Here is a 25,779-nt window from a genome sequence, read left to right on the forward strand (position 1 = left end):
AAAATCATGAAAAAGTATAAAAATATATAACCATAAAACAAATAAAAAACATACTTAAAAGACAAATTAAACATAATATTTTGAATGATTTATTTTGATTTTTATTTTACCGAAAAAATTTTATTTAACGGTTCTCATTATTTTCAAATTTTAAAGGTTTTATTTTGGTTCAAATTTCATCTAATTTATATATATTTCAAAATTAAATTATCTTTCAATTCTTGATTTAATCGATTCAATCGATCCATCCGATTTTAAGATAAAATGAATACCTTGTCCTGTTATTTTAGTATTATATTATTAATTAGGTGAAGGTTGGTAACTTGATAGTCAAAATTATGATTGGTTCCAGTCAAGAATTGGTATTGGTAGTAGCAAATAATTGGTGAAATAAGTTAAACAAATGGTGTATTAATGATTTACGTAGATGAATGGTTAGTCAATGAAATTAAAAATAATAATAATATTTATTATAATTTTGATTAAAAAAAATTATTTTAATTACAATTAAAAAAATTCATAAAAAAATATATGTCAAATGAATTTCATCGAAATGAAATTTAGATTCATTTGATGATATAATGAGCTCAATTATATTAAATTAAAAATATAATAGAATCCAAACCCCTACTAAAATGCTCTTGGGTTTATTGCCATTGGGTTTCATGTATTATTATGTTTTCTGATACATGGAAATATGTTACTGTAATTTCCTTACTCGACACCATAAATTTCTTGTCAAATAATTGGTTTTGTTTTTCATTATAACCGCCACATTAACCAATGAAAGCGGGGGATTGAGATGAACAGAACTCCATTCTTGAACTCTGCCTTGATGTTATATCCGTTACAGCTCTCGGGGAGCTGGAAACAAGTACAACAGGAACCACAGCCCCTGATCGACCAACAATCATCTTCATCTTGCTTTCTGCACTGTCCCTTGATTACCGGTGTATCGACCTTCAAGGAGTCCTTAATATCCCCCATGGAGGCTCCATCGAACTGTATTTTGATTTCATTTTCACCATATTTGATGTCCCTATGCATACGCCCCTCTCCTCCTGAACAGCTCTTATCGGTCAATGTCATGCCATGCTTGAATAGCATGGGCATTTTCTCTATGATGTGATTAATTTTCCACATTGAGGAGCAGTCTTCCAGCCTATGACCAACGGTTAATGTTAATTGTGGAAAAGAAAAAAAGATACATAGAAGATTGAATGAAAAAAAAAAATGTACAGATAGATAAAGTTAATATATAGAACCCTTTATCGCAACTCGCAAGAGAAAGCACTAAGATTTATATAAAACAATAATAAATTAAACATCATATTTCATAATTTTGAGGTTGATTGTATGAAAGAATAAAGAAGAATCATGTTAAGTGTTGATTTCGAATTTTCTTACGCCATTCATTTATATTCACCATAATATTTTTATCTATTTTTGTGATCTTCGTATCAAAACACTCAAATTTACGTATGAAATGATATATATATATATATAATTAATAACAGGAATATTTTGGTTTTTTTTTTTTTTCAGCAAAAGAAGCAAAAGCAAGTCCATCCCCACCCTTTAGAGTAACAACCCCCATTGATGGGTTTCTCACATTTCTGGCATTGTCTGTGGCTGGAGGCCAGAGATGTGCACCGGCAAAACCTTGACCATGTCCCTTTTGCATTTGACTTCCTTATTTCTGCAAATGATCAAATGATTAAGTATGCAACTTTGCTTGGTGAACATGTAAAAGAATGCCAATTGGGCTTTTGGGGTTGATCAATTCCCTTTGTCTAAAACTTGTATGCGCCAAAAGATTGTATCATTCCCCAATACCCATAAAAAATAAAGAAGTTGGCAAGGAGTAAAGTGCATTGACATTGAAAAGGTGCATGCTTATTGTCGTAACGATTTTTCGTCTGAGAGAACTCAATTGTTAGACTTAATAAAAATTTTTGGAGTCGTCATCAATAATTTTATAAGGTGTGATTGGCCACCTAAAATATCATCTTTTAGTAAAAAAAATTTTAAAATTAATTAAAACTTACTAAAAAAAGTTTAGATCTGTGAAATCAGGATTAGGTCTGAGAGTACGGTTACAAGTGAAAAAAGTATTAACATTTTCACGTCGCCCATTCGAAGAACGGTACCATTTAAACATATGTAATCCTATAATTTTGATAATCGAGTTTTTTTTTATTTAAGTTTAATTTTTTTTATAATGTCTCTTGCTTTGAAGCTGACTTCTCTTATCTGTTCTACTATATGAATGGCTTGAAATTCTTTCAATTGATATTTTTCCTTCAATACTGTGCTCTATGTTCAAATTGATCTCGTTCGTCTCTCAAAACTTGAATGGCTTCACGTCGATAATGCATTTGCTGTTTCAAGCCATCTACCAGACCTTGTAGTACTTTCTTTTCTTCCACTGATTGACTAAGCTATTCTTCCTTAGATAATAAATTGGACTGAAGCTGTTCTATATTTTTTTTGGATTTTTCAAACTTTGTAGTCATTATGGCTATGGATTTATGCCAACTTTTAGAGATATTTTCTTGTTCTCTTTCAAGCTTTTGAGATTTTGCTTCACTCTTATCAGTCTTATCTTTTCACTCATTAATCTCACGCTGAAGCCTCTTCTTTTCAAGCTCTCATATTTCTTTTTCTTCTTGAAATTTGCACTTCATAATCTTCATATCCTCAGGAATCTTTTCACAATGGGTGTCTTTTTGGTGGCATGGTTTGTTTTCTTTATGACCAACTTTGCTTATGACCTGTTGACTTCTCCATATAAGATATTCAAGTGTGGTTTTGTCTGTATATCCCCCACAATTTACTCTCCGAGTCTGCTTCCACTCTTTGATAATCTCTTTTATCTTTCTCAAAAATCTTGATTCCTCAAAAGAGAATTCCAATTCTTGAAGCCCATAAGTCATTGAAACAAATTGCTCTGACCTTAATTATCGACGAACCAGTGTCAGAGCACAGCTTATACCTCTCCACAGTCTTAAGAATGGAACCTATGGCTTGTCACCACACCTGTATAACATGGCTTCTCATGGTATCCATGGAGCTCTCCATATAACTTGAGCACTAGTGAGATCTTGCAAAATCAATACCCACTCTTCCTTGGTCTTTGATTTTGGCCACTCAACATTGCAGCATTCTTCAATTGGCTTACTTTTATTACTATAAATAGGATAAAACTTACCCATAAGATGTTGAAGATGACTTTTTACCCAAATGTAGAGTAACTATACACACCCTATGAAATGTTATTCTCTTCTTTTGTAATGATTCAATGATCTAAAGGTCTTTGTTAGTATAGAAGAAACATGATTAATTTTATTATCCACCTGTTCGAGAAAGTCAATCATTGATACTTCAATGTGCCCTAGGACCTTTGAAAAGATGATCAAGCCATAAATTACCAAAGCTATCATTTTCATGCCTCGTTCATCCTCTAAGTGTTTGATGATGTAATCACGTAAGATTTTTCACGGGATGCAATCACTTTTGCCTTTTGTTTGGATATACGAGTTCACATTCTAAGTGGGGACCTCCATTATACAAGCGAGTTTCTTTAGAGATCCAAGTTTTTAACCTTGCCAATAGATTTTGTCTAGATTGGAAAGATGCAACCATAACAATGTTGTATACTTTTCGATCGTCGGGGTCATATATATTTTGTTAAAAATGAAACATCTGCATGCAGGATCCCAAAACTAAACTAATATCAACTAATTTTTCGTAGGCACCTCAAGCAGTGAAGCAATATGACCGTATTTTTTCTCGAAAGCCATTTTTTTAAAAGTTGTTACATAGTGCCAGATCTCGACCAACTCAAAGATGTCATTTTGCTGAAGTCCCAACTTGATTTCTTTAGGCAAAATTTCTTGTTCAGATTCTTTCAAATAATTTCCCAATCTATTTTGGGCTTCTAATGATAAAGTTATCACCACATTGGTCTCTTCACACACGGTGAGCTTTAAAGCTGAGAACATCATGATAGTATTTTCGAAACAAAACTAAAAATCTTTCTACTGATATTGGCATATTGATAAGCACATCTCATATGTAAGTGTTTACGATGATGCATGATCATGAAACAAAAGAGAGTAAAATAAAATAGGGTTAGTAATCACATTAAAATAAATATTCCCTCATGTGTCTTAATTTACGGTATAATAAAAAATGGTATGGCCCTATCTAAAGTTGATTTCTTAAGATTCTCTATATGCATGATTTGGTAATTAACATTGGCTAAAAAGGTTCTCAAATTGATCCTCACTGTCATCCACTCTGGACTAGTAAGGCCCCCAAACCTCACCCATAACGGGCTACCGAAGGAAAGGGTTCAACTTGAATGAAAGTATTTCGTTAACCTATACGGAGGCATTATAACCTCACAAAAGTGTAGGTACTCTACTCTCTCCTAAAAAGGGATAGATTTGAGAGCTTGGGTATAAAGCTCATGCATGAATGTAAATGTGCACGTGTGTGAGGGAATGTAACAAATAAAATTAACAATATAATTAGCAATAATATAAAATAATAACATATTAAAACCAAATGAAACAAAAAAAAATAATTTTAATATTTGGAGATAAGAAATTAAAATTAAATATCGAAAAGACCATAAAATCAAAATTTGGATGACGTATGTTTAATTTTTTGCATGACTTTCACATCTCCCCAGTGGAGTCGCCAAACTGTCATAACGATTTTTTGTTCGAAGAGATTCGATCGCTAGACTTGATGAAAATTTTCGGAGTCACCACCAATCTTTTTATAGAGTGTGATTGGTCACTCAAAATATCATCTTTTAGTAAAAAAATTTTAAAATTAATTAAAACTTACTAAAAGAAGTTTAGGTTTGTGAAATCAGGACTAGGTCCGAGAGTACGATTATGAGTGAGGAATTTATTAACACCCTCACGTCGTCCATTCGAAGAACGGTACCATTTAAACATGCGTAATCCTATAATTTTGATAATAGGGTCATTTTTTATTTAAGTTTAATTTTCTAAAATTTATTTTAAAACATTTTTCTCTGTTTTGAAATTAACATTATTATTATTATTTTGTATTCTATAAATTTTTTAATGCTTTGGTGGAATTTATAGAAAATCACTATTTAAAAAATATTTCAAGAAAATTGATCATTCACAAAATTCTTGAAACTTCATCATAAGATATTTTAATTATTTATTTTATAAAAAGATTTTAGGAACATCTCGACTCTTTGGCGAGTTCTCAAAATTTATAACAAATTTTAAGATTATCTCAACTTTTTAGTGGAATCTAAATATTACGGTTATTTTAAAATTTTGTATTACTTATTCTTTGATTATTATTTTTTTTATAAAAAAAAATTTAGATTATCCTGACTCACCAGTGAAATCTAAATATTAATCTTTTGTTTTAAAAAAATCAAACTCTTTCAATTTTCTATATATATATATATATATATATTTAAAAAATTCAAGATATCAATTATTATTAATTTCATTCTTTATTATTTTTTATTATTATTTTACATTGTTTAAATCAATCTTTGTTTTAGTAAAAATAATTTTCGATATCCCAACTCTATGGTGAAATTAAAAAAAATTATTTTTACTTGCAATAATTAAAGAAAATTAAACTTTTTAGCTTTCTCTAAAAATTACATTTAAAAGATTCATTTAAACAATTTATTTTTTATTTTTATTATTTAGCAAAAATTATTTTTTTAAAAAATCCCAACGCTTTGGTGAAATTTAAATAATATTTTTGCTTGTAATAGAATTTATTTCCTTTAAATAATTATTATTATTAAATTTTTTATTTATATATTATATTTTTTAGATCTTTATTTTATTTTGTTTCAGTTTCATTTTTATTCTATTTATTTATTTGTTTCTAAAGAAATAAAAATTATTACTAGTAATAATATAAAATAATAATAATAACAATAACAATAATATTATATAAAAAATAGCATAAAAAATAACATAAAATAAATTAAAATCAAAATTAAAACAAAAAAAAAGAAAAACCTATGAAATGGATCGAGTCAACGCGCAGGTCCTGCACGGGTCGGGTTCGATCCAGACGCCCAAAACGACGTCGTTTTGGAGGGCCTATAAAAGGCCTGTTTTAGTTTTTTTTTTCTTTCCCTTCTTTCTCTACCACAGAGCCCCTATCTCTAAAATCCCAACACCCTTGGCCGACCGTCTTGATAATCCAGTTTTCAGTTGGTTGTCGTCGTGCACCGGTGGTCAAAAACTTCAACGGTGCCAAAAAATTCAAAAATTTTCAAATTTCGGTGGTTAGAAAATTCAATGGTTGCCAAAAAATTTAAAAATTTTCAATTCTGATGACCCAAAAATTTTTTTAAAAATTTTAAAAAATTTTTTCAATAATCATTTTTGCTTTCTAAACACTTTTTCAAGCCCAAATATTTTTTTAAATCGAAAATTTCATTCTCAAAAAATTTTTTTTTTTTATATTTGCTATTTTTTTTATTATGTGTTCCCCCTTTTTTGTTCTCTCTCTGTCTTCTTGTTTTTGCAAAACTTAGCTTTATTTATAGAGCTTTTGGCATTCAAGATCTCAAATCTTCTTGAATCTTTTTTTGTGAAAAATTTATATCTATCCAATGACTTTTGATCACCAAATTTCATGCTATCAAATTAAGCAGTGTCAGAAAAAAAAATATCACTCTACCAAAGTTAAAACCAAAAGATTTATTTTTTGAACTTTTTTTTTATTAATTATTTAATAATAATAATATTAATATCAATAAAAAAATACAATAATCAAAATTGGTGTTACACTTACTAAGAAATAGAGTGTAAGGCTGCGCTCACCCGTATTTGCAACGAGGATGATGAGGATGGGCAATATTGCACGGTAATAGACAGGCGTACGGCAGTATGATTTCTTGTGCTTTTCCTCCAATGGGTGTTTGGAGTTTTGACTAGCTTGGAAAATGTGATGATTTTGGGGGTATTTGTAACCAAAGCTTGCTTCATCTCTGGAGTAGTCAAATCCTGGAAGTAATTAATAAGGTTAGTTGCTCAATAAATTAAATTTAATCTTCAATTGAATAATGAAGATCATGACAAAGGTTGAAGCACCATAATTTTGTTTTATTTGAGTATCATCTTCATTTAAATCTCTACATGATTTTAAATTTATAGCAAAATTCATGTAAAAGCCTTTTCTTACCTTTAAGCTGTAACGTGCTTTATTAAAAAATTTTTAATTCAGTAATTTTAAGTCCTAGTGCAAATTTAAATTCCTTTTGACTTATCCTTAAACCATTTAAACTACAACTTTGATTGACATTTATTCGTCTGCCACAAATCCTCATGTTGCATGGTGATTGAAACATTATAGTTCAATCAAAATGGCAAAGTTTAGTGTATATATTCGTTTGCAGCTTGTAATTCAGTGTTGCTGTCAAGCCAATGCTAAAGATTTAACATAATAATTCATACAACAGGAACTTCCTGGGATTAGCTCTAGCCTATTAGGTGAAGTTCCAGAGATAGTCAACTTCTTGGCCATCACTATTGTGAAATTTTAGTTGTGGTTGCAATAATAATTTGAGTGTATATACCAAATTAAACAACCAATGGTCATTTTTAGGGATGGCAATTAGTTGAGTTAGAGTAGATTTTTACTTGCTTGAATTAGATTCGACTTTATACTTATAATATATAAATCTAATTCAATTGATTTTTTTTTTAATATCTGAACCTGATTTAATTCAATATTATATAAAATCGTATCTTATTTTACTTAAAATTAATAAAATATTATTCTTTAATATAAAAATAAAATATATAAATATAAAATAAAATAATTAAAAATAATTATATATATCTTTGATCTATTATTCGACCCGATTCAATTCAAAATTCAATTTTCAAAAAAAAAAAATTGACTTAAAAAAATCAGATCATATTTGAAATCGAATCAAAATCCATCATATACGGACGAGGCTACCATCCCTAATTATTTCATATACATAAAAGAGAAAGAGAATTTTTAATTTTGAAGACAGCTTCTTATTTCAAAGGTATACATATATATATATATATGTATATATATATATATATAATATAATATAATATAACATAAGATAGTCGATACTGTTGATTGAAAAAGGAAGGGAAACTATGCTTATTTCATATGGTTTAATAAATTTTAATTTAAATATTTTTTATTATTAAATCTTTTTGTTGTTATTATTATTATTTTTATAAAATAATTTAATTTTATTTGATATTTTTAAAATATTAAAAATTTTAATCGTACTTCGAAAAATGTGAAATCATTAAAATGAAATCACCAAAATACCTTTTAAGAATATTTTTGTAATTTGATTTTTTCGAAATCGATTTTTCGTGAAATTTTTCACATCATATTTTTAAAATATCTGATAATTTTTTATGCATTCAAAATTACTGTAATATCTTGAGATGTGTGAAATTATCAAAATACTTTTTTGAGGTAATTTTATTTGCAATTGATATTTGTTAGAAAAATAATATGAAAGATTAGATTTTGTTTTTGCCAACGAGAAATTAGACTAAAATTACTTTTTTTATATAGTATATAAATTAATTAAATAAATCACATGAAAGGAAAGAATTTATAAAAACTAAAATTACTTATTAAAACCTTTTTTATATCAAGAATATTCAAACTAAAATTAGAAAAGAACATTAAATAAACTCATAAGCTTCTGGCAATTAAGGAAGTCAATCTAACCTGAAACTGGTAGGTTTTAACCCGGCCTTACATTTTAAGGTTGGTCTTTTTTTATTTGAAAATCGAATATCTGATCGGATTGAATCGAGTAATATAAAAAAAAAATTCGAGGTCAGGTCAAGATCGGGTTTTAGGCAAACCTGACCCTCTCAACCCAATATATATAAAAATTATTTTTTAATTATTTATTTAAATTTAAATTTATTTATATATATAATTTTATATTTATATTAAAAATAATATTTTATTAATTTCGGATCGAATCAAATATAATATAATTTTATATAATGTCAGATCGAATTGAATTTCGATATAAAAAAATAAAAAAAAATTATCGAATCAAGTGAAATTCAAATTTTGTATATAATAAATCACGTTGGGTTCGAAGTGAGCAAAAATCCGTTCCGACGTATCCCCTTGTCATCCCTGCTGGCAATGGGGCCTAGAGGCTGGAAAGGTAATATTTCTGCTCCTTTTCAATGGAAATTTCATCAACCGAAGCACAGACGAACTACTATTTCCCTATAGATTCATCCAACAACATTAACATCAAGCATCATTAATTATATCAATTTCAAACAGCTTTGGTTGCTTTATAAGCCTGAATTACCACTGGCCAGAAGTGTGATAACAGCATTATTTTGGCATGATACTAATAGTTTTACAGTACAAAATTAATAACGATCATCAATTAGAGATTTTGATTTTTGATGATTTAACCAGCAGAATTTGCAGAAACAAGCCCGTCCCCGACCATCCCAGCGACAGTATCCACCAAGCTTGGCACTCTTCTATTTCCTGCACTGATCGGCACAGTGGCTAGAATATACACACAACCTGAACCATGTTTTGCTCCGCCTTACACATGTTGCTTCCGCCACCCTCACCTCTGCAAACTGTCCAATCAGCATCAAACAAATTAAGATGATCAGCTATAAAACACCTAAACAATTTACACGACTTATGGCAAAATTTCTGGTCTAAGATATACACTAATTTTCACTGACATTTCCTACAGACAATTGCTAAGTAATTCTAGAAATGGGCAAAAGCAAAAGTACTTGTACTACTACTAATCTGTGTTAGCAAGAAAGATGAGGATCAAGAAGATTGCAGCTGAGTAAACAGGCTTCAGAGTACTGATCTTAGCCATGTTTTGTTTCAGCTTTAGGGTACTAATGATGTTTTCAATGGGACAAGATTAGATGCAAACATTATGGGTTATTTATAGCCAATCTAGGTTCAGTTCATCTATATCTGATTTGGTCCAAATCTTGCTTTGGAACAAGATTAGATGAACAAGAAAAGAAAAAAAAAAATCAGTAGGTAGTTACCTTTCAGAACATGCAAAGAAGGAAGCAACAAATTCAAAGTACTTCATTTAAGTTTTAGTTATTCTAATTCTTATGATTTTTGGGAATTGTCATTAGGAGAAAAAAGGTCAGATTTTGCAGATTAATATAGAATCCTGTTTATTTAATAGATATCCAACCATCAGGGTCTTTACTAATCAGAAGGATATGTATATATCTTTACCCTACTTAATTTTCTAAGTTAATCAAATTCTAGAGATGATGCTGAATCAAATTCTTCACAATTTAAATAGCACCGATCCATTGTAATGCTTGTATAAATTAAGATCGCAACAAAAGATAGCCAGCGGATTACGTGATATTGCATGCGTTTCTTTGAATTTTGCTTCCCACATAAGTGATAAGTAATGCAAAGTTTTCCGGTTAAACTGTCTCCAAGTAATGTGCCCGGCTATAACTGATAAAAAAATTTAAAGGTTGAAGATTTAGCACCGGTGACAGACAAATGAGGCTTTAATTTAATGATAAGAAAGGGTTTTAAAATTTCATGTTCAAATATCATGACATGAGGATTGACTTGTGACATAACTTAATATGATTTATGAGAAGACGACAGAAAAATATCTTTTACTTCATTAATTGAATATAATTTACAGTAATATTAGTTAAATTAACCAATAGAACGAGAAAAATGGTTTTGGCAGTTTAACATTCTAATTTAGAGATTCAGGGTTCTAAGGAACTCAGATGCTATGGTTGGAATTAATCCAGTTTCAGTTTCTTGTGGAAATTCAGTTCCTGACGAAGGTTGCTGGAGTTACCATAGGGAAGCTTAATGGGGCTTAAAGAGTAAAGACACTGCTAGAGATCCTTTTAGTACTGCTTTTTGTCAGAACTGGGTGCGGTTAAGTTCTGCAATTTTTGTTTTTCCTTTGGTGACTGCTACTTTTTCTGCATAATATATATGCAGGTTTGTTCTTCGTAGCAGGGAACTTCCTACTTCTTTTGGATATCGTTGATGCAAGAATTATTGAACTGACGTGGCTTGATGCATAATATATTATTTGCTACGAGGGATTGACATGGTTTTATCTTTTGATAAAAAACGCCTCAATAACTTATTGTGAGATATAAAATTTTAGCTTACACACGAAAAACAAAACAATCTTGGTTGGAAAATTAAAGAAAATGGAGAAATTAAGCCTGCAAATATCCATCAAAAGCCACTTGGTGGCCACCTTTGCATTAATTGAAGTACAACTATTATTTATTACAAAACACTGATGACCCGAAGTACAAGGAGCAATCAGGACAACAATATAACTAGGACTATTGATTGGTTTCGACAGAAACGATTTCTTATTTATTTAGTAAAGCTAGATTTGACTGAATGCTGACTTAATCCACAAAGGGTAATATAATGTCGGTAATGGCTTTTATCTCAATGACAATTGAAGCAGCAGAAACATGCAAATCCAGGCCACTGCCAGTGGCAAGCACCATGCACTGCTTTCTCCTGTTTCCTGCACTGGTAGTCACAGTTGTTTGAGCTGAGACACACGCCTTTCCATGTCCTGCTACGCTTTGAGCATAGTTTTGCTTCTACAGCTGGTATATATATAGCCTGGGATCCAAATTAATAAATGTGAAAATATCCACGTACTGAAGAAGAGAGTAAATAAGTGGACAGATTTAAGAGTCTTAGCCATGTTTTCTTGCTTTTGCCAATGAGCCAGGATGTTAGGCTATTTATAGGAGACATTACTTGATGGATAATAAAACAAATGAAGGATACAAACAAAGATGATATATCAATCATCATATCATTCAATTCCCAGTTTAGTATTCCGAAATCCATGCTCTTATTGTTTCTGAAGTCAAAAATATTACTGGTACTATATTTGAGTAAGGTTCTGGTTGACTTCAAATTTCAGTGCTGCTTGATTCTTGCCGGTTGCTGGGTGATATGCTACGAATTCAAGAAAAAAGCATACATAAATTATGATTGCTCGAAGTTGAAGCCACTAATCTGCCACAATATATTTGTATCTTTTGTTTCAAAGAGAAGGGTGAAAGATAGAACATATGCATGAAGGAAAACTCAATGATAATAATATATAATTGTATTGATAAATGATCAAGTTAATTATCGTTATTAAGATAATAAGATCTAATTAATCAACAAAATTAAAGGAGATAATTAACATCTAATCAACAAGTATTTTCTTTTTTTTTTTTTCCTGTTTATATAGAAAGGAAATAGGAAAATGAAGGATTTATTTTATTTGTTTTAGGTTTAGGATGTTCATAAAAAAAGAATCAAAATAAAGGGAGCAAAGAAAAAAGGTTAGTGGGATCCAACTCAATAATCTAGGAAACCAACGTGTGTTGATATACGAGGGTGTGGGCGGGCAGGCAAGCAAACCAAAGGCATAATTCTGAAATCAGATAATCAGAAATTAAGAATTATATGTGATTCCTTGCTCTCGTGTTATTGAATCAGCTCCCACTCCTAGCGGAGAGGAAAGAGTTTGATGTTCCATCAACTCAAAAAAGATCGTCAAACATTAAACTTTATTATTATTATTTTATTAATCAAATCAATCAAATGGTTCTGGATTTTTTTTTTTTAAGCTTTTACAAGTGAGGAAATTCATATTAGTTTCTTAAAAGACAGGTTTACATTTTAATTAAGACTCTATTTGATTGAATGGCAAAATTAATTTTGGTGAGTTTGAAAATAATAATAAAAATTATTGTAATTACAATTAAAAAAAATTATTATAACTGCAATTGAAAATAAAAATTTCAATTAAAAATTTATATTAAATAGATTTCATTGAAAATAACATTGAATTTAACTAATGCCAAAATGAATTTAATTATATCACACCCAAAATGAAATATAATCCAAACGGAGACTAAATCCTTACGAACAAAAGGATCCGATTTTTTCAGGAACTAAATTTATTTAATTCGTTTTTTAAGTTTAAAGTGAGGTTAAAAGGGTGAGATGTGTTAGAATTTATTTAATATATTTGACTAAAAAAATAAGGTGACATATCATAGGACGTATTAAAAAAGTAAGATATGTTAGTTTCTTAATTTGATTTATAGAGTTAAAAAAAAAACTCTACTTACATTATATAAGAAAATGAAATCTTATATATTATTTTTTTTAGTTCGTTTTTAATGCACCAATAATAAAATTTTTTAATTCTTAAAATAAAATTAAAAGATTGTCACATTTTTAATTATTTTTTAGTTTTTATTATACTCTAAAAAATATATATTATCTTACTAATATTGTTTATCAAAACAAAAATTTTCACTATTATTAAATGTGATTTTTTCTTTATAATAGTGTGAACCACTAGTTTTTATTGTTCACCGGCTTTATTTTGAAAAAGGAATTTCCTTAATTGGGCATTCTCAACTCAATCAGGAAAACAAAAATAGAGGTGTCAAATTAATCTGAAAGAATATGCAAAGAAATATATATATATATATAAATATAAAATCTCAGTACATAATTGAGATAACTGAAAGATCGTTATAAAAGTTTTTTCATTAGAATTTTTTCGTTATGCTTTTGAATGTCCTTGTAATGGTTCCCATTTGTAACCTCCTCCATTTACTTAGTTCCTTCTAAAGTATGGTTGCTTTTTTTTTTTTCCTAAAAAAAAACAATTCGTGTCACATGCACAATGGATGAGATTAGCAATCTTTAGTTCTTTAGTTACTTTTTTTTTTTAAGAAAAAAAAGTATCTTTTAATGTCTACATCAATCATTTTTTAAAACAAAAATTTTTACTGTAATATTGTTATTATAGTTAAAAATTTTAATTTAAAAAAGTACATATAAAAGTGTTATAAAAATTATTTTAAAAAATTATAATTTAAGATTTTTAAGTATTTGGTATTATTGTAAAAAAATTAAAATATCTAAAAAGTATATGATGTTTGAAAAAAATAAATTATTTTTATCAAAAAAATAATTAAATGAATATTTAATTATTTTATTTTCAAATCATAAATTTTAAAGTATAACCACACCTTTTAATTAATTTTAACCATTGATTCATTTTTTATGGACAAAAAATAATTTTAACACAAAATATTTTTACGTTCAAAAATTATATTTTAAAATTCAAACGCATTACTAAATGAAGCCGGTAACTAAGTTCTGCTAAAACTAAAACATTCAATTACCACGTGGCATCAATACAAAATAAAAAGCGATAAAAGACAAGAGAGTTCTCACTCTATCTTTAGTGGGTCTGAGGCAAGCTGAGATCGGACTCCGAGAAGTCTGAGGTCACGTGGCAATGGCTTAGTGAGTAAGGAAAGGGTTACTGGAAACTTATTGGTGAATCTATCTGTGATGCCACGTGGCTGATTTCCAACTTAACAATCGGCTGGACAAGTCAAGGTCAGCATTAGATGAATTCAAAAAAAATATTGATAATTTAAAATACGGAAAATAATATAAATAAAAATAATATAATTTAAAATTTTTAAAAATATATAAATAAATTTAATAAAATAAAAATTATATATTATATTTTTATATCAACATAAATTATAAAATATTATTTTTATATAAAATATAATATAAATATAATATTTTATACTATATAATAATATAAATTATCAAATCTACATTTGGATATGAGATTTTTTTTAATGATATATTACCTAAATTTAAGATCATTTTAATGTACGATAAAATTAATTTGAATAAAATTAAAAATAAAAAAATTATTGTAATTATGATTAAAAAAATTTAATAAAAAATTTATAATAAATGAATCTTATTGAATTGGTATTTAAATTTAACTGATGATCATAATTAGAGCTTAATTGCTACTCTTCGAAAGTGTAATTACATCTAAACATAGCCTTCGTGAGCATATTAGCAAACCACCCCCCACCCCCCAATAAAAAAAAAAAAACAATAAATTAGTAGACAAACAATTGTAGTATATCCCCATAGATTGCAGCGTTCTATTCTTTCATGAAAGGCAAGTTAACGGCACATTCATGGATTTTGCTGTTTCTTGTAAAAGCTTGTTGCCTGACAGGCTGATTGTAGCATGAAAAACATGAAATTCAATAAAGGTAGCAAAGGGGTAGTGCAAATTAAAGCAGTTTGCACTTTGATGAGATAAAATAGCAATAATGCTGTGGAAAAACAAACCAATAACACTATAACAGCATATTTTTCAAAATTTATGTTAGTGAATGAAATAAATATGAATCTGAGATTAAGTTAGTGATTTATAAAAAATATCACTCACAATATATTCTTCTTTTATTTTCATATGGTATCCTCTTTTGTAAAAAAGGAAAGAATATAATGTGTTTTTCTTTTGAAAAATTCAAATAAAAAAGAAAGAGAAAAAAAAAATTGAAATATAAAAAGTTTATATTCCTCTGCTCTATAAATAGCATCCACGTACAAATTTGAAGTACTCAAGAACATAAATATTCCCAAACCAAAGAACAAAGAGGAGAATAGAATTTAATCCGTACAGAGCAAACAGAGTAGATAATAGCTCTCTCTGTTTCCTCTGTTTTTTCCATCCCCACCTGGCCACCTTCCCTTTCAATCTGTTTTTTCCATGAACTTAATCACCAAATCCTACTCAGCACCTACTATGATTTTAGTAGCCTGCTTGAACTGCTTCTCTTCTCTTCTTAGAGAGACGGTTGATGCTCAAGCTTCCATGCTAATCCAATTCTCTTTCGAGTGATCATACATTAGAATTTGTCATCCCAAAAGAGAAAAAAAATCAAAACCAATTGTTGCCTTGGGCTTTCATTTGAATTCCTTTTGTAAATGTATACATTTGACATGGAACTTGAGAAGAGAAACGCTATCTTGAAACATCGTCAGTTGTGTAAGATAGCAAACTTGCTCAGGTTTGTTGAGGTTTGTGTTGTTCTGGTATTAATCTCCGGGTTCACTACTCATCTCCCAGTAGCTGTTAAAAATTCTGGTGAGTATTTTCGGGGCTTCTCAGTTGTTCTTGTGAGCCCTTGCTTTGTGTTCATCCTTGGGAATGCTATAATCATCACTCTCTTTGCAAAGGCTGGGCAGTTTTCAGCTCAAGATTCCACTTCAGGAACTGATCTTTACTAAGAATTTGTTGAGAAGAGTGAGAAAAGTCAGGCAATTCGTCGATATGAAATCGAAAAACAAAGTAAGAAGAGTGTAAGTGAAGAGAAAATAATTGTGCATACTTCAAATGGAACAAACAATTATAAAAGAACTCAATCAGAGAATCTTAAGCGGGTGAACTGCAATAAAGCTTGCCAGCAACTCAGGAGATTGCAGTCAGAGAAGTACAGAAAACCCAATAAGTCTGATAAGAAAATGGTGAAGAATTCATATCCTGAAGATGGAATGAGCAGTGAGCAGTTTCGCAACACGGTTGAGGCTTTCATTGCCAGGCAAAAAAAGCTTCTAAGGGAAGAAGAGTACTCGGTGATTTGGAAAGATTTAGAGTGACAAAGCAAACAAATCCTGGTGCTCCCTTGTCCTACTTTTATGATTGTTTTTATGCTTTTGACTTTGCCTTTCCTCTCGTTTGCCTATACTGCTATGTACATGGTTAATCAATCATGATTTTCAATGAGTTATCCCCATTAAATCGTTTGGCTTTGGAGTTACTAGTAGTAGCTTATTCTCCTAGACATGATGCTTGAAACTGTGATGCTTGCCTATGCAACAAAACCAGTCTAGATGTCAGAAAACAACGAATCTGAACCTTCTCTGAGTGATGTGAAAAACAAAAGAGTATTCTGTTTTAGATTGCAGATATTGTCCTGATGAAAATTGGATTTATGCAGATAAGAAGAGTTTCCAACTGTGTTGCCACTCACCCTATAATATATGCCCCTATGTCATCATGCTTTCGGAATGTATTCCAAATTTTGTTCTATAAAAATCATATCATTTAGATGCCTAAGGCCATCCTGGAATTCGAATGTCAAGTCGCAGGGCAAAGCGTAAAGCTGAACTAGCAAAGCAATCCACCTTTCAACGGGACTATAATCCACCCTGAAAAAAGCAACTTTAGCTAGCTTTACTTAAATCTTCAAATCACAAGCCAAAACAAGACTGATATATATATTTTTTTGGCTTAAATCTTGGAGAGATAAGAACATCAGTCGGTAAAGCCAGTTGGTTTAACTGACTAAGGAGTTGGGTTTAGGCATAAATTCTAAGTTCAAAAAATCCATAATCGTCTGTTCGTTTTCCTTGTTTTATTTTGGATAATTATCATATTCTTGTCTCGCCTATTGGACTAGATTTGTGCTCGTCAGAACTTATCAGAATTTGAATCAAATATTAAACAATTGGCAGACATGTCTAGTTCAGCTTTCTGTTGGCTTCATCCGTGGGGTACTTAAAAGAAAGTTCTTGTTATAAATTCCAATAATTTGGCAGTTGGACTTGGTTGATTAGTTGAGAGTGTACCACTTGGAAGGAAAGCTGTAGTATATTGCAGTCAATAACAGACTGTTTTTTAGGCCGTCAAGATTTGATTTTTATCCTTAAAATTAAGAGTTCGATACTCTAATAATAGAACATATGATTATTGTTCTTACAGTGTCGTAAAAGGAAAAGAAAAAGTTGGTCTCTTTATGACATAGAAAGAGCAAGAAAACAAGCTTCCATTGACCCCCTTCCCTCCTCTTTTCATTTCGTCCTTTCAGAATGAACAAAGACTTTGAGATTCTAACAGCCTGAACTGTAAAAAACCACAAATTTGGCGCAGACAACAAGTGGATTGATTTGGACAAGTAAAAAGGTGCCAGTATAAACTTTGAAAATTTCTATAAAGCTTATTCTGTTTCACATATTTTCAAATCAAACCCACAAATTCATATACCTCAGGGCTTTTACAGGCCATATTCCACCAAATATTCAGACTCGAAGAATCTTATTGCGATGTTTAATATCCTTTTTGCTGGGCCTGGAAATTAAATGGTGCCTCTAAACAAAAGGCATATTGGCATGATATATCTTACCATTAAAATTAAGAATCTAACCGAACAGATATTCAATGTCTTTTAGGTATTTGTATTTAAATTCAGAATTCATTTAATTATCTATTTAAATTTAATATTATTATCCAAATCCGTATTTAAATTAATAAATGTTATCTATTAAAATATTTATTTATTTATTTAATTTTTTAACAAAAAATAAATAAAATTTAAATTCACTCTTAATTAATAACAAATAAAAGTTACATGCTTAGATTCGAATCAATGCACAAATATAAAATTTTACTTATTTTACATATATAAACAAATAATAGATTAGATATCCAATATTATCTAATGATGTTATATTTGATGTACAAGATTATGATAAGATAAAATAATATAAGATTATAAATTAAATTAGATTAAATTATATTATCTTTATACAAACAATATTTGATGTATGTTTATAATTCTTTACAATTAATGAATATTTTGTTATCCATGAATAAAGATTAATTGGACCAAATCATATTAAATTATTATTTTTGTGTGATTAATTTATTATTTGTTTATATTTTTACTGATGTGATTGGACTGAGACTATTTGACCTAACAGTATACAAGTACAATTCATTTAAAAAAAAGCAGTCTCTATAATTTAAATAAAACTAATCCAAGGAAAAAACAATGAAAGAAAGAAAGAAGAAAAATATATATATATCTGGAAGAGCGTTTAAGGCCTAGAGGGTTGGGAACTGCAAGAAGTTTTTCTTTTTTTTTCGTCAATTATATATTAATTAGCAATCTCTCTCTCTCTCTATATATATATTTTCTCTATGGACAAGCTTGCCTAAATAGTGAAAAATTGTCATCTTTCAGCAAAAGAAGAAAGAAAAACTAACAATCGATTCAAACACGAAGAAAACGACAAACAAAATGCCTGCTCTAAGCCAAAAAAAAGAAAAAGTTGTATCGTGTGAATAACTTTGTTACCTCTCCCTATATAACAAGACTAACTTCCTCCTTGCCATAACCCCTTATTTCTTTTTCTCTTTTCCCACCATCGATCTAAGAAAGAATTGAAGGAAAAACTGTCCAGGTTTTTGATGTTGAGAAAGCAGGGTATCTGTAGTTTACAAAACATCCCTTGTCTAGTTCTACTATAAAAGCTTTTTGCAGATAAAGCTTTGGCTAGTTTTCTTTGCAGAGGTCTTGACACTTGAGTTGAACCTTGGGAGTTCAATCACCGGCTTATTGCTGTAAAAGCTAGCCCGCCAGAAAGTTGATAATATTTCTCTATCCCAATTGAGAGCCCCATCATTTTAGTATTATTGATTGTTTCTTACAAAGTGATTTATTGAGCCTTACCTCACATAATAAATTAAAAATTTTAAATCTTTTAAATCATAATTTATCAGTTCAAAATTGAAATTTTTAAATGAATATTAAAAGCTTTTCTTTTTAGGCCCAACCATAAATATGCTTTTGATTAATTTTAAGTCCAACCAAATTAACTTGCTAATCAAATTATCAAACAATTTTGTTAAATAATTACAAATTGTTAGCATTATTAAAACAACAAAACAATGACCCACAATATTACAAGTGATGGTCCATATGCTACATTAGTCAAGACTAGCTAGCGGATTCTTGAAGTCGTTATAATCACCTATATATCTTCATGCAAATCACTTGATTTCAGCACATTTGTGCAAGCATTGATTTATTTATGCTCGATTAATAATAGGTAAAACAATTATTTCATTCTATTGATTTTTTTATTTTTTTTAATTTAAACATAAAAAAGTCAAAATAATTGCTTGATTTTTGTGAAGTAGTGCCAGTGTTTCAAGGACATTATTTCTTTCCTCTCACTCTTTTTCTTTGTATTTGACTTTATTCACTCTTTTTCTCTATATTTGACTTTATTTAAATTTTCTTTTGAAAGGTTCTCTTCAATACAATTATAAATGTTGATCTTAATCGACAATTAATGGAGCTCAAGTATTCACACAATAGCTTAATGGTATTTCCTTTTTTTTTTTTTACCTAGTATTCTTCTTTCATTTTATTTAATGTAATGCATTTTTCCTTTTACTCAAGAAAAAATCCTCAAAAATTAAAAAAAATTAAAATAAAACCAAAGATTTAAAGATAAGTTGTTTCTATTTGTAATAATTTTTTTTGTTTATTTAGAGAGAAGAAATATAAATTTGATTTTTTTAAATAAAAAATAAATTTATTTATCATTAAATCAAATATTCAAGTGCATAATTGAATAAGATACTAACATGTTTAATTATTCCAAATTATTCATTTCATATTTTATGTCTAATTTGGATCACTTTTATTTATTATTAATTTTTTAAAATTTTTTGACATAAAAAATTGATAATTATAGTTAATGATATTAGGACAATATTAATTGGGTTTACACTTTATATGTTGCTTGATTGGTTTCTTAATATTTTTGAGATACCTTTTTTCACAAGAATATTTTATCTAAGGACTAATCTCTACAATCCATATGGCTACAGATGAAGCGTGGAGGATTAGGAAATTAAGAGGACCAATCAATGTTCTCCATTTCTGTTAGCTTATGTTAAAACAAGCCATTCAAGTATTCACTAGAGAATAACTAAGCAGCAAGATAAATCCAAGAGAGAAATCCCAACATCCGGTTTCAAACTAGGGTGTAGCCAAATTTATCTATCCACGTAGCAATCAGTAAGTAAAGTCTAAATAGCACATATTCAGCATTAAAAAGCCCTAGCAGATTTTTCAGTAATAATTTTATTTCACAAGAAAATGAGCAATGCACGGCAACAAGACATGTAACCAAGTAAAAAACTTAGATCTCCGCCATCCAGAGAAGGGACAACATACATCAAACTAAAATCTAATAGTATAGCAAATGTAAGAGCAAGGCAAACATTATCCAGCAAAACAGTCTATACAAAAAAAGGGAAATAATAACCAAAACAAATTATCAAAATAAAAAGAGGTAAAATCGAAACGTACCCTCAAACGATCGGAGAGAATAGAGTGATAAGCTTGTATTTAGGAGCTTCAGAGAGAAGCTTGCCATAGGTAGCCTGGTCAAACAGCACCATGTTGTTCACCTTCTCCTTTTGCTTTCCCTTGCTCCACTTCTGTTAATACAACAAAGGAAAAAAAAAGAAAAAACAGAAACCCACTTCTTATCTAACTCTAAAAAGCAGATAATCAACCCCATTCAAAGCATAGTAAAGGAAACATATAGTAACAAAAAATGACCTTCTTCTTTTGCTTGCCACCTTCAGACTTTGCTGGCTTGGAGGAAAGAGGAGGAGCTTTTTCTTTCTTTGGGGCCTGCAAAGGCAAACCAAAAATAAGATAGTTATCAATCTAAAACAAAGACTGAAGAATCTGATGCATTCAAGTATAAAGAGAGGGAGATGAACATACCTTGGGATCAGCACGAAGTGAGGAAGAAAGGGACCGAGAGGATCTGTGTGCGACGAGACAGAAGGAAGGGGAGGTGAAAGAGAGACTTTTTCCAACCCCTGGGTTTTTTATTACTGCTATTCATGACCTACAAACGCCGTCGTTTAGTTCTCAAAGTATAAACCTAAGTACCTAACCCATCTCGGCCCAATGTTTTGCAAAACGGGCCCATCAGTGACAAGCAGAAGACAACAGGCCTAAAGCCCATACTCTAATTTTAAAGCATATTTACAATCCTATTTTTTTATGAGATAAAGTTTAAATTTATCATTAATATTTTAATTGGTGAAATTTTAGCATCCTACTTCTAATTTTATAACATATTTACGGTCATACTTTTCATTTTAGAATATTTAAAAAATATTTAGTAAAATATTATGTTAGAAGCTATTTTACAATTTAAAAATACTTTTAAAAAGGAAAAAAAATAGTGCTAAAATATTTTTTATTTTATCAGGACATTTTTTACTAAATATAATATCCTATATCTTGAAATTTTCTTTTTATTTTATTGAAATTTTTTACTAAAATAATTTCACATCTTACTTTTTTAATTGATTTTGATTTTTTTTTCTCTTGTCCTCATTTTCAATTTTATTTTGAATTATAAAATAACTTATAACTAAATATTCTACAGAATATTGCTTTAACCATTACATTTTAATCAAATTTATTTCGAAATTAAAAGTACGATGATAAATTTGTTTAAAATTAAAAGTATGATGATCAAATTTGCTTTACTTCTGGTAGTGGGAGCCAAAAGGCTCGAAAGGTAATATTTCTGCTCCTTTTCAATGGAAATTTCATCAAACACAGAAGAACTACTATTTCCCCAATAGATTCATCGAAGAACAATAACATCAAGCATCATTAATTATTTCAATTTCAAACAGCTTTGGTTGCTTTATAAGCATGAATTACCACTGGCTAGCAGCAGTGATAACAACATTATTTTGGCATGATACTAATAGTTTTACAGTACATAATTAACAAAGATCATCAATTAGAGATTTTGATTTTTGATGATTTTATCAGTAGAATTTGCAGAAACAAGCCCGTCCCCAACCATCCCAGCGACAGCATCCACCAAGCTTGGAACTCTCCCATTTCCTGCACTGATCGGCACAGTGGCTAGAGTATACACACAACCCGAACCATGTTTTGCTCCGCCTTACACATGTTGCTTCCGCCACCCTCACCTCTGCAAAATGTCCAATCAGTATCAAACAAATTAAGATGATCAGCTATAAAACACCAGAATAATTTACACGACTTATGGCAAAATTTCTGGTCTAAGATACACACTAACTTTTACTGTCATTTCATACAGACAATTGCAAAGTAATTCTAGAAATGGGCAAAAGCAAAAGTACTTGTACTACTGCTAACCTGTGTTAGCAAGAAAGATGAGGATCAAGAAGATTGCTGCTAAGTAAACAGGTTTCAGAGTACTGATCTTAGCCAAGTTTTGTTTCAGCTTTAGGGTACTAATGATGTTTTCAATGGGACAAGATTAGATGCAAACATTATGGGTTATTTATATATAGCCAATCTAGGTTCAGTTCATCTATATCTAATTTGGTCCAAATCTTGCTTTGGAACAAGATTAGAGGAACAAGAAAACAAAAAAAATCAGAAGGTAATAACCTTTCAGAACATGCAAAGAAGGAAGTAACAAATTCAAGGTACTTCATTTAAGTTTCAGTTATTCTAATTCTCATGATTTTATCGTTTCCATGATTTTCGGGATTTGTCATTAGGAGAAAAAAGGTCAGATTTTGCAGATTAATATAGAATCCTGTTTAATTAATAGATATCCAGCCATCGGGGTCTTTGCTAATCAGAAGGATGTGTATATATCTTTACCCTACTTAATTTTCTAACTTAATCAAATTCTAGAGATGAGTGCTGAATCAAATTCTTCACAATTTAAAGAGCACCGATCCATTGTAATGCTTGTACAAATTAAGATCGCAACAAAAGATAGCCATTGGACTACGTGATATTGCATGCGTTTCTTTGAATTTTTGCTTCTCAAATAAGTGATAAGTGATGCAAAGTTTTCCAGTCAAACTGTCTCCAAGTAATGTGCCCGGCTATAACTGATAAAAAATTTAAAGGTCGAAGATTTAGAGGTGGTAACAGACAAATGAGGCTTTAATTTAGTGATAAGAAAGAGGTTTTAAAATTTCATGTTCAAATATAATGATATGAGGATTGACTTATGACATAACTTAATATGATTTATTAGAAGAAGATAGAAAAATATCTTTTACTTCATTAATTGAATATAACTTACGGTAATATTAGTTAAATTAACCAATAGAACGAGAAAATATGGTTTTGCAGTTTAAAATTCTAATTTAGAGATTCAGGGTTCTAAGGAACTCAGAACTATGGTTGGAATTAATCCAGTTTAAGCTTCTTGTGGAAATTCAGTTCCTGACAAAGGTTGCTGGAGTTACCATAGGGAAGCTTAATGGGGTTTAAAGAGTAAAGACACTGCTAGAGATCCTTTTAGTACTGCTTTTTGTCAGAACTGGGCGCGGTTCAGCTCTGCAATTTTTGTTTTTCCTTTGGTGACTGCTACTTTTCCTTCATAATATATATGCAGGTTTGTTCTTCGTAGCAGGGAACTTCCTACTGCTTTTGGATATTGTTGATGCAAGAATTGTTGGACTGACGTGACTTAATGTATGATATATTGTTTGCTACGAAGGATTGACATGGTTTTACCTTTTGATAAAAAACGCCTCAATAACTTATTGTGAGATTTAAAATTTTAGCTTACACGCGAAAAACAAAACAATCTTGGATGGAAAATTAAGGAAAATGGAGAAATTAAGCCTGCAAATATCCATCAAAAGCTACTTGGTGGCCACCTTTGCATTAATTGAAGTACAACTATTATTTATTACAAAACACTGATGACCCGGAGTACAAGGAGCAATCATGACAACAATATTACTATTTGTTGGTTTCGATAGAAACCATTTCTTATTTAGTTAGAAAAGCTAGATTTGACTGAATGCTAACTTAATCTACAAGGGGTAGTATAACATCGGCAATGGCTTTTATCTCAATGACAATTTAAGTAACAGAAACATGCAAATCCAGGCTACTGCCAGTGGCAAGCACCATGCACTGCTTTCTCCTGTTTACTGCACTGGTAGTCACAGTTGTTTGAGCTGAGACACGCCTTTCCATGTCTTGCTACGCTTTGAGCATATTTTTGCTTCTACAGCTGGTATTTTTGTAAGACACAAAAAATATATAATCTCCTGTTAGCGAAGCCAAGTAAGACTATATATATATATGTAGCCTGGGATCCAAATTAATACATGTGAAAATATCCACGTACCCTGATTTGCAAGAAGGATGATGATGAAGAAGAGAGCAAAGAAGTGGACAGATTTAAGAGTCTTAGCCATGTTTTCTTGCTTTTGCCAAAGAGCCAGGATGTTAGGCTATTTATAGGAGACATTGCTTGATGGATAACAAAACAAATGGAGGATATAAACAAAAATGATATATCAATCATCACATCATTCAATTCCCAGTTTAGTACTCCGAAATCCATGCTCTTATTGTTTCTGAAGTCAAAATATTACTGGTACTGTATTTGAGTAAGGTTCTGGTTGACTTCAAATTTCAGTACTGCTTGATTCTTGCCGGTTGCTGGGTGATATGCTCGAATTCAAGAAAAATGCATACATAAATTATAATTGCTCGAAGTTGAAGCCACTAATCTGCCACAAATATTTTTGTATCTTTTGTTTCAAAGAGAAGGGTGAAAGATAGAACATATGCATGAATGAAAATTCAATGACAATAATATATAATTGTATTGATCAATGATCAACTTAATTATCGTTATTAAGATAATAAGATCTAATCAACAAAATTAAAGGAGATAATTAACATCTAATCAACAAGTGTTTTCTTTTTTTTTTTCCTGTTTATATAGAAAGGAAATAGGAAAATGAAGGATTTATTTTATTTGTTTTAGCTTTAGGATGTTCATAAAAAAAGAATCAAAACAAAGGGAGCAAAGAAAAAAATTAGTGGGATCCAACTCAATAGCCTAGGAATCCAACGTGTGTTGATATGAGGGTGTGGGGAGGCAGGCAAGCAAACCAAAGGCATAATTCTGAAATCATATCATCAGAAATTAAGAATTATATGTGATTCTTTGCTCTCGTGTTATTGAATC

The 25,779-nt window shown here is 29.9% G+C and overlaps 1 protein-coding gene, 1 long non-coding RNA gene and 2 pseudogenes across 3 annotated transcripts; 1 reads left to right on the top strand and 3 right to left on the bottom strand.

Moving 5' to 3' along the window:
• Positions 1-762: 762 nt before the first annotated feature.
• LOC111281679 (heat shock protein 21, chloroplastic-like) lies at positions 763-1,671 on the bottom strand. Its single transcript, XM_089760415.1, has 2 exons — positions 1,613-1,671; positions 763-1,162 (listed from the first exon to the last, which is right to left on the bottom strand). The coding sequence occupies exons 1-2, from the start codon at positions 1,669-1,671 to the stop codon at positions 763-765; spliced, it is 459 nt and encodes a 152-aa protein (XP_089616541.1).
• A 14,250-nt stretch (positions 1,672-15,921) lies between these two features.
• Positions 15,922-16,593, top strand: LOC149518927 (uncharacterized; annotated as a pseudogene).
• A 565-nt stretch (positions 16,594-17,158) lies between these two features.
• Positions 17,159-21,646, bottom strand: LOC111281930 (uncharacterized). Its single transcript, XR_016342360.1, has 4 exons — positions 21,528-21,646; positions 21,357-21,431; positions 21,102-21,232; positions 17,159-17,839 (listed from the first exon to the last, which is right to left on the bottom strand). It is a non-coding gene; the product is annotated as an uncharacterized LOC111281930 (long non-coding RNA).
• Positions 21,647-24,273: 2,627 nt separating this feature from the next.
• Positions 24,274-25,116, bottom strand: LOC149518928 (defensin-like protein 19; annotated as a pseudogene). Its single transcript, XR_016342494.1, has 2 exons — positions 24,928-25,116; positions 24,274-24,810 (listed from the first exon to the last, which is right to left on the bottom strand). The product of XR_016342494.1 is annotated as a defensin-like protein 19 (transcript).
• Between the last annotated feature and the right edge of the window lie 663 nt (positions 25,117-25,779).

The sequence above is a fragment of the Durio zibethinus genome, chromosome 5 (assembly GCF_047325235.1).
Source record: "Durio zibethinus cultivar Kanyao isolate XHJ-2024 chromosome 5, ASM4732523v1, whole genome shotgun sequence".
Lineage (NCBI taxonomy): Eukaryota > Viridiplantae > Streptophyta > Magnoliopsida > Malvales > Malvaceae > Durio > Durio zibethinus.